The 14751-nt window shown below is 39.6% G+C and overlaps 1 protein-coding gene across 1 annotated transcript in view; it reads left to right on the plus strand.

Moving 5' to 3' along the window:
- ANKRD50 (ankyrin repeat domain 50) overlaps nt 1-13746 on the plus strand; it is a 32859-nt gene extending 19113 nt beyond the window's left edge. The window contains exons 2-3 of the mRNA XM_009878563.1: nt 1998-2227; nt 10202-13746. Coding sequence (XP_009876865.1) covers nt 1998-2227; nt 10202-13746 — 3775 coding nt within the window. The remainder of the gene's footprint in view (nt 1-1997; nt 2228-10201) is intronic.
- Nucleotides 13747-14751: the final 1005 nt, after the last annotated feature.

Raw genomic sequence — 14751 nt, forward strand, 5'->3', positions numbered from 1 at the left:
AGACATGTTGGTTGGCTTTGCTTGGACATGTTCCCAACAGGCAAATACTGACACAAGAACATTGTTGGATGCTCCCAAGATATTTTGTAGGCATTTTGTTAGGGTCACACTGATTTTAATTTAAGATACCGTAACCATTTCTTTGCATGTCTTGTAACTTTCATACTTGAAAATTATTTCCATGTAGAGAACTTTGTGAAAACAGAATTGGTTGTGATAGAAAAAAAAATTCTTACAGGGAAAATGCGTTGACATAAATAACTGAGGGGGCAAGGCTGCATTCTGATGGAGGAAGGAGTGGAAAATGTGGTCATTTCCAACTGCCTCCTTTCATTGTGGGATTGGCATCCCTGAGGAGAGTAATTTTAACCTTATGGCTAAATTTAAGTAAATTGGTAGCTGCTCAACTTCCCAACTTAGTGAACAGTGATTTTTAGTTGTACTTCAGGCATCTTCTGAAAGAGTAACTAGCTCTGGAAGTACCAAAGAATTCTCAGTGGTCTTCTGCATCTAAAAAAAAAACCAAAACAAAACAAAAAACACAACACAAAAAAACCCCAATAATAGAAGGGGAGGGGTGGGCAGTGTTAGGGATTTAAAATCCATCTAATACTGAACACTTTCAGGACACAAGTATTTTGTGCTTCCTTTTATACCTTTGGAGAATTTTCTCCAGGTATAATATATCGCTAGTCTGCTCTGCTAGATTTTGCTGTTACTGTCAAAACATGAAAGGTGCACCACTCTCTTTGGATTTTGCAATTTTCTCATGCAGAAAACAAGAAAATAATAAACCTTCCACTAGCAGGGCTTTGGAATAATTTCTAAAGTGGATTGCTTTCTTCTATTAACAAGCAAGATTTACCGATATTGCAGTTTAAATACCTAATAGGTAATAATGTGTTGTCTAAAGTCTTCTGAAGATAAATCTATTCAGTAAAAGAAATGAAAAATTATTATTGTTATCGTCTTGGGCAAAACAAAAAATAGTTAGGATGTGCATGCCTTCTGGACATGTGCAAATAACAAATCCACAAAAGACAGTAAACTATTAAATGTTTTTGTCACCTCATCTCATTTTCTGAATCTTTTTGCTATGAAGTCAAACTTGACTTGCCAAATGTTTCTAAAGATAATTTTTAGTCAGTGAAACTTACGGGCCTAAATCTTTCTGAAGTCTCCCAAAAAAATAGTGTAGTGTGGAAATACTGGATAGACACATGACAGTTGTGTAGTAGCTATTTCAAGATAGATCTAAGTGCAGAGTTAGATATGTTTTTAAGGAATACCATTAAAGGTGGCAACAATATGTGCAAATTTGGGATGTTTAGCTGCACAATCAGGTGTGCTGGTATAGCTATTGGCATCCTTAGGATGCAGATAGTAGTTTTCCAGTAATAGGAATGTGGCAACTTCAATGCAAATAAACTAATACATGAAAGTCACCACCAAATGTCTCATTCTGCTACTAAATTAATTGGCATTTCATTTGTGAAGGCATGGCAGAAATTCTGTTCTTTCCAAAACTGTTACTCATTCCAAGTCTTTGAGATTTGATATTTCGTGTGTCTTTGCTTCATGACCACCTATTATTTGCTACTAGTTTCTAATAAGTAATAACAGCTTTAGCAGAAACAGCCATAATGAAGTTCTTAAACTTTAGACTAAGCAGGTTCTTTATTAATGAAACAACATTTGTTCAGGTTTTCAAATTAGCCTTGAACAGTGTTACATCATTTTCAAGTGTTCTTCTAAATTCTAAGTTAATTTAAAAATCATGTTGCCTAAGGAAGAATTACATCACAGACTGTTCAAACTCTGACTATTTCTACTAGTTCAGTCCATTTGCTTTGGTAACTATTTAAACAAATTCCTTAGACTGTTAAAAAACCCCTTGTATTTTAAGTTGATCATAACTTCAACTTGGATGACTAGATGATAGTCAGTGTATTGTTAAATTTATTTAAAATACTGATTTTGTTTCATGTTCCTTACAGGTGCTTTCTGCTCCCTCTCTTGGGAATGAAGCCCCCTCAGCAGAGCCTTTTCCTGCTCGTAGATTCGGTTGACGAGGGCTGTAACGTTTCCGAGGGTGAACAGACTTCGACGAGTTTATCTGGAACGATAGCGGAGCTTTTAGCTGGCCACTTTGACTTCTTCCCTCCCTGGCTGCTCCTCCTGTGTTCTGCCCGCAAGCAGAGTAAAGCTGTTACAAAAATGTTTACAGGTGAGTACAGGGCATGGGTGATGTTTGTTACCTGTGCCTGTAACTAGGACGCAGCATTTACAAGCCCCTTGGTCGTGATTGAAAGCACTGATGCGTGCTTAGTTCTAAAAAAATGGCAATCTCAAAACGGGAACTCTAAAAAATAAATGTTGCAGTTCACTGAGAAATCTTAAATCAGCTAAATATTTTGGAGGTAAATTATGTTTTTGTGACACGTCTACAAAGAATATGGATGTTTGAAGTTTTCCTCTTGCTTTCCTAGTTTTAAAAAGCTTTGAAACAGGGTAGGTGATGTGTAAGTACGTAAATATGTCAGCTGCATACACCCATTCCTTATGACCTCAGAACATTATTTTTTTTTTCATCTCTCATTAAAATCTCTCCCCTAATTTTTGGAAAGCAGGGAATAGTCTTTGAACGTGGAACTTGAGAGGGGAACTATGTGAATGAGGATTCTTGAAGTACAATTTTTGGTAAAGATTGAACAGTAAAAAAAAAAAATTCTTTACAGCGTCTTCATCCAGGCTTAACTGTGTCACGAGAACATTTCTTCACTATAATGACATTGTTACTGGAAGTTCTCTGAAATTTAATAAAGGGCAATATCTAGACTGGATTCCAAGCCTGTGTATAAAGCCTGTGTGTATTAAGGATACAGTTAAGACAAAAGTGTGATTATAGAACATAGACCCATAGGCTTGCTCGTTTCCACAGTAGCAAAAGGTCAATGGGATAATTGCGTTTTGGAATGAGGGACGGTATTAATCAGCGGCAGACATGAAGAATGGTATTTGGGAGTATGTGAGAACTGAAGGAAACTCGGGGGTAGCTTCACAGAGCTTCTTCAGGTCTTCAGATGGGAATAGTTTTGTCAAAGCTTGGCTGATTAGATGTGTTGTCACTGCCAAAAAAGCAGACAAAACTTTCTTCAGAGCAGTTTTATTTCCTTTCCATTGAATCATACAGTGTTTCAGACTAGTCTTAAAAAATTACTGTTGTCTTCTAAGTGTGTTTCCAGATGGAATTTCTGACAGCAAAAATCAGCAGAACGAATGGATATGCCTCTAAAATAAATTTAATTTGAATGAGTTAATTTCTCATTTCCACAGCAAAATGACTGAATAGCTTAAAGGAAGCTGGCTTGTGATATTGTAATTCCCATCTTCACTGTGGAAAAGGTACAACGAAGAAAGAACGAATCCTAGAATAATTGGGTACAAACTGAGAAGAAGTATTAGGATCTGTTTGGAAGAAGTGGTGTATTCCACTGGAAAAGAAAATTGTGACAAAATTCCAGCACATGTGACGGCTGCTCACTCAGTGCACTGTTGGATGATTTTCTTGTTTACAGCCTATTTTCAAGTTTAGGAAAGGTGTCATGAGGAGCATGGCTGAACCTTTTGTTGACTTTCAGATATGTTGCAACTTTGTGTTATAAAACTTGAGATAATAGAATAATATAGAACTTGAGATAATATCATGACTGTACATTTTGTTCAAATCTATTTCTTCAATTTGGAACAGAAAAAAATCAGTTTCAGTGTAACTTAATAAGATAGATTGGAATTATTTTAGGGTTGTTTTTGGAAAATGTGTCCTACCTGTAGTTTTTTCTGCTAACAATGTTAGAGAATGATAGAATATATATATTAACCAGTATCAATTGGTTTACAATCAGTTTATATGAGTTTTCACTTAAGAATTTTGTGCAGTGAAAACTTCCTCTTGGTATCTGCTGAAATGAGAGCTACGCAGAAAGTGTTGTCGATGACTGAGACCGGGATTACTGCAGGGGCCTGGTCCTGATGATGCTCATTGTTGGGTGTTCGGTACAAATGAGAGTTCTGCAAGCATCTCCCCAGGCAAAAATAGTGATGGCATGGAAGAGAGAGTCCAGTTTTTCTTACCCTCTGTCATTTCGATTCCCGTTTGGTCCCCATGTGCTGCCTGATCTAGTCAACAGGTGGCATCCTTGGTGACAGGGAGGTTGGATTAAAATGATCTCTAAGGTCCCTTCCAGCCTAGGCCATTCTGTGATTCTATGATTTTTCCACTGCCAGCAGTGATTCTGTCATCCCTACCACTCTAGAATTGAGAAGAGGACAAGGGCTGCTTATTCTGGTCCTCTCTGCTCCTTCCTGTTTGTTGGTGACTCATTTAGGAATGCTGAATAGTGGTGCTTGCATCTGCTCCAGCTCGTGTTCTGGGCCCTTCTGTATCCCCAGTTTCTGTAGTAGCACAGTGCGCTACAGATTTTTCGTCTTACCCAGATTCTCAGCTTTCATTAATTAAACGAAAAAGAAAAAAAAAAAGTTTTGCCTCTTCTGGCTGAAGAGACAACCTCAAAAATATGAACCAAATGTCAAATGATGCCTGCATGAGTCTGTGGTCACCCTCCACAGAGAGCCAAAGCCAGCCAATGGAGGGAAAAAGGAGAACAGATGATGTGTGTCCTCCTGCCTTTTCTTGCATGTGCACTCTCAACAACTGCCACATCATGCCTCTTTTTTCTTACAGATTTTTTTTTCCTTAAATTATCTATCTTTAGCCTAGAGTTATCCACTTTGTCTCCTACATCATTGTTGGCTATCACTTGGCTACAGTCATAGAATCATAGACTGGCCTAGGCTGGAAGGGACCGTAGAGGTCATTTAATCCGACCTCCCTGTCATGGGCAGGGGTGCTCAGGAAGACAGAGTCTTTCCACTCTTTGTTTTATAATGTTATAAACAGTTTACTTGAATTTCTGAGTAACTGAAAAACCCATGTGACCTGCAAGTGCTACAGAACACAAAATATTTTTTTTTCTGCTACAGCTCACCAGATAATAAAAAAGCTTATTGCAAAATGAGGGTAAATCTTGGAAGTGTAGCAGTTGTTCTTACAAAACTAAATTCTGGTTTTTAACAATTTGTCATAGTAATTTAAAAACTTTAGGCCTCTTGAAATCAGATTATTTGGTTTAAGTAAGTTTGAGTTAAAGGCAGGCAATTTCTTACCAACAGCATAAAGGTAAATAGACGAAAGCACGTATGTACAAATGCGCTATTGATTTGTTTAAAGAGGTTTTTTTTTAAATAAGCTTTTACTTAATTTCTTCTATTTTGCTGTACACATAAATGAAGTATCTGTGCCATCTGCCCTGATTATACCCCTCAGTTCAACACTGACATGGCTCATCCAAAGAATTCCTTCTCATGCATGAGGCTGGAGTGCACCAGTGTGGTACAAGCCGTGCAGGTGTCTCAGCTCAGGGAGCTGGAGTTTCCATAAAGTGTGTGTTGTTGCTGAAAACGCCAATTAAAAAAAAATCCAAAGTGGACGTGAAAGGATTCAGTTTAGCCGCCGAGCCAGCTTAAGCTCCATTCACCCACTTATCCATAGGCAAAAGCAGACACTGTCATTAATTTTTTCACTCTTCCTTTTATCTATCATTTGGTTCCAGACAGCCAGATGTTATTAAGAGCTGATATTTATCCAAATGTATTCTGGATTGGAAATCTTGGAAGCATAGGCATTTCTCATATTTCTAGTCTTGGCTGGCTCTGGTTTGAATAGATGCAGAGAGTTGTTTTTCTTGTAGCCTTTGCTGAAATTTAAGAAAATAAGCACAAATGTGAGAACTTGAGAGAAATATAATAGAAGTGACAACACAACTATTCTGCATCCAGAAAACTCAGACTGCTTGGGAATTGAAGCTGCTCAGGTAGTCCTATCACTGAATCCCTCAAATCAAATCAATTGCCTCATTTGGAACAGAACGTTTTCTCATTCCAGCAAGTAAATGACATATTTAGTCTTTTTGGGAGTTGGATTTTTAGTAGGAAAGATAATTTTTAAGTATTCGTGTAGTTGTAAAAGTTACTACTCTAACATTAAAGCTTTGAAAAAGTTTAAATGTTGTTTTTTGGAGAAAAAAAAAAGAGAAGGCTTGGGAAATCAACTGAGAGCTTTAAATTACTCTTCCTTTATGTCTGTACTGCTTGCTTCTGATTACTGCTTTGAAAACATGATGCTAGGAAATCAAGTACTTGCTAGTAAGAAGTTGTGTGTGAATTTTGAACTTGCTGGCTTTTTAACTGCAGAGGGAAGTCTAAATGTCTTTAAATGGACTGTTAGCTGTAAATCTAACTAAACAAACTTAAGTGCAATGACACTGAGCTGTAAGAGCAGCAGATTTTGGCTTTAGTGCCTCTTGGTATCTGGGGTGGATGCAGTGAAATTTGTAAAACATACTTTGCTGCTAATGCACTAAACCCCACATGTGCTGCTTGCGTTTTCAGGTGCATTTTACTCTGCTGGGTACATTATTTTTCCTGAGCAGGTGTGCATAAGTGACCACAGAAATGTCTCATCTAATATATGCTTGGATCAGCAGTGTAAATTACTAATGCCAAAACACTGCCATGTTTTTAATCATTTAGATTAAAGTTAATCGTTCAGTTAAATGAAATATATTGAAATGTATTTAAAACTTTTCTAACTTATGTGTGTAGAAGTATTTCAACATATGAAAGTAGAAGGATTTTTTCTGAGTATTTATTGGACACTGCAAATTAAGAGCTTAATATTAAAGTTAGAAAAGACTGGGGTACTGTGAAAGTATGTATGTAGTTAAGATTTTTTTATTTTCCTTTGAATAACCCTAGATTTTGCCAAGAAATACATTTGGAACTGATTTGTTTACAGAACTGCCAGGAATTTAATAAATCGGGAAAATCCATACTGGAGCTCCCATTGGGTTGCAAGACATGTGTTGTAAGAAAAATTTTAACAATGCAAAAAGTAGGGTCGTGGGACTGCAAGTTCTGTGTGCTGCACTCCTGTGTTGCTGAGCTGAAGCAGTTCATGGAAATGTATCTGAAACAAAATGAGCTTTCTCTTAATGTTTTGGTGCTTCTTGTCCGTGAAAGTGACTTATTGTATCTGGTAGGGTTGAAAAGCAAGTTTGCAGGATCTTTGTTTGGAAATGTAAAATGACCTCATTTAGATAGATGCTTGGGCAAAAAATGCACAGCTTTGTTTTCTTCCTTCAAGCTAGCAACAAGAATTTGAGATATTTCTTTTAAATTCTTCTATCTATGAGGCCTTTTTTTGAATTATTTGCTTATTATAGTATGGCATGGTGGAGTGGTTAAAATTAACAACCTATTTCTGTTTAAAAAGTCTGTAACAATGGCAGTTTGTTAATCCCAGCCCTTAAAGAGCGTATCCTGCCTGGCATGTGTGAAGATCTGTATGAGGGTAATACGCTTCTTGATATATAAACTTGTTTTCATGGGTCATATAGGAAGACCTTGAGGGCTCATATATAGGACTTTTTAACAAGGAGTATTTTGAAATATTGCAAAAGATAAGAAACTATTTTTAGCTTCTGTGAACATACAGCCAATCAAATTATTCAATTTTTTTTTAATTTAAATTTAAATTATTTAAATTTTGGAATATTCACTGCTCTGAAGTCTTCTCAAATTTTAGACATGTAGTATCTGTCTGGAAAGTAGACAGCAGGGCAGTATTTTTAACCCTAATACAGAACAAAGTAATGACATAGTCTTATTTAAAGGGAAAAAAACAAACACACACAAAATCCCTTCATTTTTTACGATTTCTGGTGGGCTTGGTTTGTTTTTTATCACATCCAAAACTGGTATTCCAAGAACATTGCAAGATATAAGAACATTGCAAGATTGCAAGTCTTCTGCTTTGGAAGGACGCATACAGGAGTGGAGAAGCTGAAACAGTTATCACTCTGCAAGTTTTCGTGTGAGGGCTGGGAGTCGAGGGAGGTCAAATGTAGTCATTAGTCAAGCAACACTGAACACAAGCTGAAACCTCAGGATTGCTGTCATGTCACATGTCACCATGTGAGTCAATCGGGTTTCCTTGTTGGGGGAAAATGAAGTCAACTGCTGAAAAAAACCCCTTGGGTCATTTAAAAATCATAGAATCATAGATTCAGTGGCCTAGGCTGGAAGGGACCTTAGAGATCATTTAATCCAAAATAGACATAACTTGCATGTACGAGATATTGGGGGCTGTTCACTACACACTTGAGACGACCAAAGGGTTGCTTGCGTCTGCTCTGTGTATGCATATGCCCCAAGCAGTGCCCTGGTTTTAACACCTCTCTTCACTGCAGCATCTTCTGAAGGATCGTAACCTAGAAACAACCTTGCACTTGAAGTGGGTCTGCAGAATTACAGGGCACTGTCTGTTCTTACTCAGCAAAGTTTCTTCCTTGGCTGATGTGCAAGAATTGAGGGTTTTACAAAGTTACATGCAGAATGTAATGTAATGTACATGTAATCAAATACATAGTAAAACGATGCATTGCACCATTTTGCCGGTCAGGTTAGGACATAACTTGAAATTGTGTTGTTGTAGTGGATGAAGATGGTTCTGTGTTCCTTTTGAAAGCAAAAAAAAAACCAAACAAAAAAAAAATACAAAACCGGTGGAAGACTGGGGAAGATTCCTCCAAAATAATTACTTTCTGCTTCCTGGCCGCCTAATTGAAAAATCTTCAAATAGACAGTCTTATTACTGTGGACTTAGGCCAAGAAGTGACTGTACAAGAGAGTCCTATTCAGTGATTTTATTTTGGGGAGAAGCACGCTTTTGTTTTATGTATTCTGTTGAATCAGTCCTGTTAGATTTGTACTGCTACCCTAATTAGTAAGGCAAGCACAAATATTTTAGTAACACTGCCATAGTTTGCCTCTCTCTTCTAATCTGTTGTGTTAGTTCAGTGCTCCTGGAGACTGAACAATTAACAGAGTGACCTTAATGTGATGTTCAGAACCTCTGCTGGAGACACTTGGGAACAAAAAGCACAGCTCTGATATCAGGCTGAATTTTCAGTTGGAACAAGCTCACAGGCAGAGCAGTTTGCTCCACAGAACTTTTAAATACAATAAAAACGTCGATGTGGGAGTACCATTCTTGAGAGTCTCAGTTAAAATTCTTTGTTCCATGAGGACAGGGCCAAAATTGCATTGGATATGTTGCTCTATGGTTGCTTTTCCTTCAGTATAATTTGGAGATTAGTAACTGCTTTGTATCGAAAAGACAGGTCGGGCTGGGTTTTTTTTATGACTAGCTGAGCTGACTGGAAGGAAACGTGTGCGATCTGCTTTGCCGGAGGAAAAGATCACAGCCTCTCCCTGGAGAAGTGAGGTACCGTTTTGGCCAAACACCTGGCAGTCTAATCTGCTGCCTCTGTCACCTCTGCAATTACCTTCCAAGAGGGCGGGTCTTCATCAGATGCTGAACTTGGCACTACCAAAGCCAAAATGGTGTAAATGACAGACATAGCTGTGTCATCCTTACAGCTACATCTTCATTCCACCTCAAGAATGAGAGCCTTATGGAAAAAAGTAGGTAATTTTCAGTGCGCAGAGATGTGAAGATATTTAAAACTACTTTTGACTGTGTCCCTATCTTAAAAGATTTTAAAAGAAAATGAGGTGATCAAGTTCAAGTGATTTATGTACATGTCATCATGCATATGCACCAGGTGTGAATAACCTCTTCTATAATTACATTAATATAATAGTCTTATTCTAAATAGCCAAAAATTGTTTGGAATTCCATTCTTAACCACATTGGAGAAGGGATTATTCATTTAATAATATAATAATACTTAATAATCTTACTTTGATTGAATTTCTGGTGGTTTTGCTTAGGTATTTAGTATTGTCAAAGGTAGCCACGCAGTGTCTGATTCAAACTGATTTATAAAATTTTCTTCATTACTAGCATGTTTTACTTAATATAGTAGATGATTATAAAAATGTGTCTCAGCTCTTATTGTTAGTTTACATTCAGTATGTGTACATACTAAATAAGTTATTATGGGTGTGCCCTACCGAGAAATGTCTGTTTGACTTTTTTTTATTTTTTTTTTTTTTTAAGTGGGGAGTTAAGCGAAACTAGATCAGAAATAACAACAACTTTCTTCCTTTTTAATAGGTTTTCGAAAAATAAGTCTGGATGATCTACGAAAGGCTTACATTGTGAAAGATGTGCAACAATATATTCTGCATCGTTTAGATCAGGAAGAAGCTCTGAGACAACATCTCACAAAAGAAACTGCAGAAATGCTGAATCAGCTTCACATCAAAAGCAGTGGTTGCTTTCTGTATCTGGAACGTGTCCTAGATGGAGTTGTGGAGAATTTTATTATGTTACGAGAGATCCGTGATATTCCGGGGACGTTAAATGGCCTATATCTTTGGCTCTGTCAGAGACTTTTTGTGAGAAAACAATTTGCAAAAGTCCAGCCTATTCTTAATGTAATTCTCGCAGCGTGTAGGCCGTTAACCACAACGGAATTGTATCACGCAGTGTGGACCAAAAATATGACGTTGACGATGGAAGACTTTCAACGCAAATTGGATGTCCTGTCAAAAGTCCTTGTCGATGGACTTGGAAATACAAAAATCTTGTTTCACTACAGTTTTGCAGAATGGCTGCTGGACGTGAAGCACTGTACGCAGAAATACTTGTGTAACGCAGCAGAAGGACACAGGATGCTGGCCATGAGTTACACTTGCCGAGCGAAGGATTTAACACCCATAGAAGCTCAAGAGTTTGCGTTGCATTTAATTAATTCAAATCTACAGTTGGAGACTTCAGAGCTGGCGTTATGGATGATATGGAACGGCACACCTGTCAAAGACTCCCTGTCAACCTTAATCCCTAAAGAGCAAGAAGTATTACAGCTGCTGGTAAAAGCTGGTGCTCACGTCAACAGTGAAGACGACCGCACGTCTTGCATCGTTCGGCAGGCCTTGGAGAGAGAAGATTCCATTCGCACCTTGTTAGACAACGGAGCATCAGTAAACCAGTGTGATTCCAACGGGAGAACGCTCTTGGCCAACGCAGCGTACAGCGGCAATCTCGACGTCGTTAACTTACTGGTTTCCAGGGGAGCAGATTTAGAGATCGAAGATACTCACGGACAGACAGCACTTACCTTAGCTGCTCGGCAGGGACACACCAAGGTCGTCAACTGCTTGATCGGATGTGGGGCTAACGTTAATCACACCGATCACGACGGCTGGACGGCCTTGCGATCCGCAGCGTGGGGTGGGCACACAGAGGTGGTTTCTGCGCTCCTTTATGCTGGAGTCAAAGTGGACTGTGCAGATGCGGACAGTCGAACGGCGCTGCGAGCGGCAGCGTGGGGAGGACACGAGGACATTGTGCTGAATCTGCTTCAACACGGTGCTGAAGTTAATAAAGCTGATAACGAGGGCAGAACGGCTTTGATTGCAGCCGCATACATGGGGCATAAAGAGATCGTGGAGCACCTGCTGGATCACGGTGCGGAGGTGAACCACGAGGACGTGGATGGAAGGACTGCGCTGTCCGTCGCTGCGCTCTGTGTACCAGCCAGTAAGGGCCATGCCTCAGTGGTCAGTCTTCTCATTGACCGCGGTGCTGAAGTTGACCACTGTGATAAAGACGGCATGACTCCACTACTGGTAGCTGCTTATGAAGGACACGTAGATGTCGTTGATCTACTTCTAGAAGGAGGAGCTGATGTCGATCACACAGACAACAACGGCCGTACGCCACTTCTGGCAGCGGCCTCCATGGGCCACGCTTCGGTTGTAAATACGCTCTTGTTTTGGGGTGCAGCTGTTGATAGCATCGACAGTGAAGGGAGAACGGTTCTGAGCATAGCCTCTGCACAAGGCAATGTTGAAGTAGTACGGACTCTGCTGGACAGGGGGCTAGATGAAAACCACAGAGATGATGCAGGCTGGACGCCTTTGCATATGGCAGCTTTTGAAGGTCACAGGTTGATCTGTGAAGCTCTTATAGAACAAGGTGCTAGAACAAATGAAATTGATAATGATGGGCGTATCCCTTTCATATTAGCTGCACAAGAAGGTCACTATGATTGTGTGCAGATATTACTGGAAAATAAATCCAACATTGATCAGAGAGGCTACGATGGGAGAAACGCTCTCCGGGTTGCTGCTTTAGAAGGTCACAGAGATATAGTTGAACTACTGCTCAGCCATGGAGCAGATGTAAACTACAAAGATGCAGATGGCCGGCCAACACTTTATATCTTAGCATTAGAAAACCAGCTTACAATGGCTGAGTATTTTTTAGAAAATGGTGCAAATGTAGAAGCAAGTGATGCTGAAGGAAGAACGGCACTCCATGTTTCCTGCTGGCAGGGCCATTTGGAGATGGTACAGGTGCTGATAACGTACCACGCCGATGTGAATGCTGCAGATAATGAGAAGAGATCTGCTTTGCAGTCTGCTGCCTGGCAAGGTCACGTGAAGGTGGTACAGCTTCTCATTGAGCATGGAGCTCTGGTTGACCATACGTGTAACCAAGGTGCTACTGGACTCTGCATTGCGGCCCAGGAAGGGCACATTGACGTTGTCCAAATACTACTAGAGCATGGTGCTGATCCAAATCATGCCGACCAGTTCGGGCGCACTGCTATGCGCGTTGCAGCTAAAAACGGACACTCTCAGATTATTAAATTACTGGAAAAATACGGTGCGTCTACTCTGAATGGTTGCACTCCATCTCCAGTCCACACAATGGAGCAAAAACCGTTACAGTCCGTCTCCTCGAAAATGCAGTCGTTAACAATGAAGTCAAATAGTTCAGGGAGTACTGGTGGAGACATGCAGCCTAGTATGCGTGGCTTATCTAACGGGCCCGCTCACGCCTTCAGTTCTCCTTCAGAGTCCCCCGATTCTACGGTTGACCGTCAGAAGTCGTCTTTATCAAATAATTCCCTGAAAAGCTCCAAAAATTCTTCTCTCCGCACCACGTCATCTACTGCAACTGCTCAGACAGTGCCCATTGATAGTTTCCACAGCCTGTCGTTCACCGAGCAAATACAGCAGCATTCCCTGCCACGCAGCAGAAGTAGGCAGTCTATTGTTTCCCCTTCTTCCACAACTCATTCCCTAAGTCAAAACCATAATTCACCAAGCAGCGAATTTGAATGGAGCCAAGTAAAACCTAGTTTGAAATCAACTAAAGTGAACAAAGGGGGGAAAACGGACAACTCGGGCAAATCTGGGTCAGCTGGAAAAAAAATAAAACAAAGTAGTTCCTCCCAACCAAAAGTGTTAGAGTATGAAATGACTCAGTTCGATAAACGAGTGCCGATTGCCAAGTCTGGGGCAAGCGTGCCGCTTAAATCGGTGCCGGTAGAGCCGCAGTGCAAAATTCTGGTCCCTCCAGCTCAGCAAGAAGTTGGTCGATCTCAGCAACAGTTCCTAATTCACCAACAGAGTGGAGAGCAAAAGAAGAGAAATGGAATTATGACGAATCCAAATTACCACCTTCAGAGCAATCAGGTTTTTCTCGGGAGGGTTTCTGTCCCACGAACAGTGCAGGATAGAGGGCATCAGGAAGTACTGGAAGGCTATCCTCCCGCCGAGACAGAGCTCAGCCTTAAGCAAGCCTTAAAACTTCAGATTGAAGGTAGCGACCCAAGTTTCAACTACAAGAAGGAAACACCATTATAAAAGGTAACCTATCGGGTTGCGAAGGAAGCAAATACATGTATTTCACCGCGTGTATTTTAAATACGCTACATTAACATTTCGTTGTCTTTTATAGTCCTAATCACTTTCTTAATGACAGAATTCATTTTCTTAGTGAATGTTAAAATTGTAGCCTGGCGAGTATTCGTTTTGCTGTCATTTAAAAGCATCAACCGTAGAGGAATTACATCACTGTCGTATTTCCTGTTGCATTCTGATATGCTCAAATTGTGTCCCACTGACTTTGATGTCTGACTGAGTAAACCTGCAAGTTACATGTAGCAGTGTTTCATTATTTACAAAAATGCTTTTTAGGAAGCTTCTGAACCTTCTTGTGAGTTGCAGGCAACTACTTTACTTGGATTATAAATATGAAATCTCAGTGCTTTGGTAATTTACAAACTAAGAAGTTAAAACATTACACACACTAAAGCTTTAGTTTTATATTTCTGTCACTGTGAAGGTAAAAGAGATGGCATTCCTCAGAGCAAGATTACCATCTATGTTATGGTGCCCATTTTCTGACCATTCTGTATTTCTTCATCAGAGGAGTTCATGTAGATTTCTCACCTTCACTCACATACTGAATTTTAAACTGAAAAGGGAATTTTATGTAGTTTTTTCAGACTTAAATTGTCAGTGAGTCACTTAAAATAGAAATAGTTTTTCTCCTTCTTCCTGATGAGGTTTATCTTTTTTTAGGGTATTTGGGATGCATTAATAATTAATATGTTTTCTACTTGAATTTCAAAGCAGCCACGTCTTTATGAAGTGTATGCACATCTCTTATTGCTTATTTGCTTACTTTTGAAAACATACCTTTAGTTTATGTAAATGCTGCTCTTTTGACAGCTGAGACTGCTGCTCTTCAGAACAGGAACATTGTCACTAGCTGACTCAGTTCTGCTGCAAGTCATGAAACACTGCAGGTTTCTAGGACAGTCGCAGGTGGTGCAGAATCCACAAACGGGACATTTTCAGATGTCA

Source organism: Apaloderma vittatum, unplaced genomic scaffold (genome assembly GCF_000703405.1).
Source record: "Apaloderma vittatum isolate BGI_N311 unplaced genomic scaffold, ASM70340v1 scaffold19031, whole genome shotgun sequence".
In the NCBI taxonomy this organism is placed as follows: Eukaryota; Metazoa; Chordata; class Aves; order Trogoniformes; family Trogonidae; genus Apaloderma; species Apaloderma vittatum.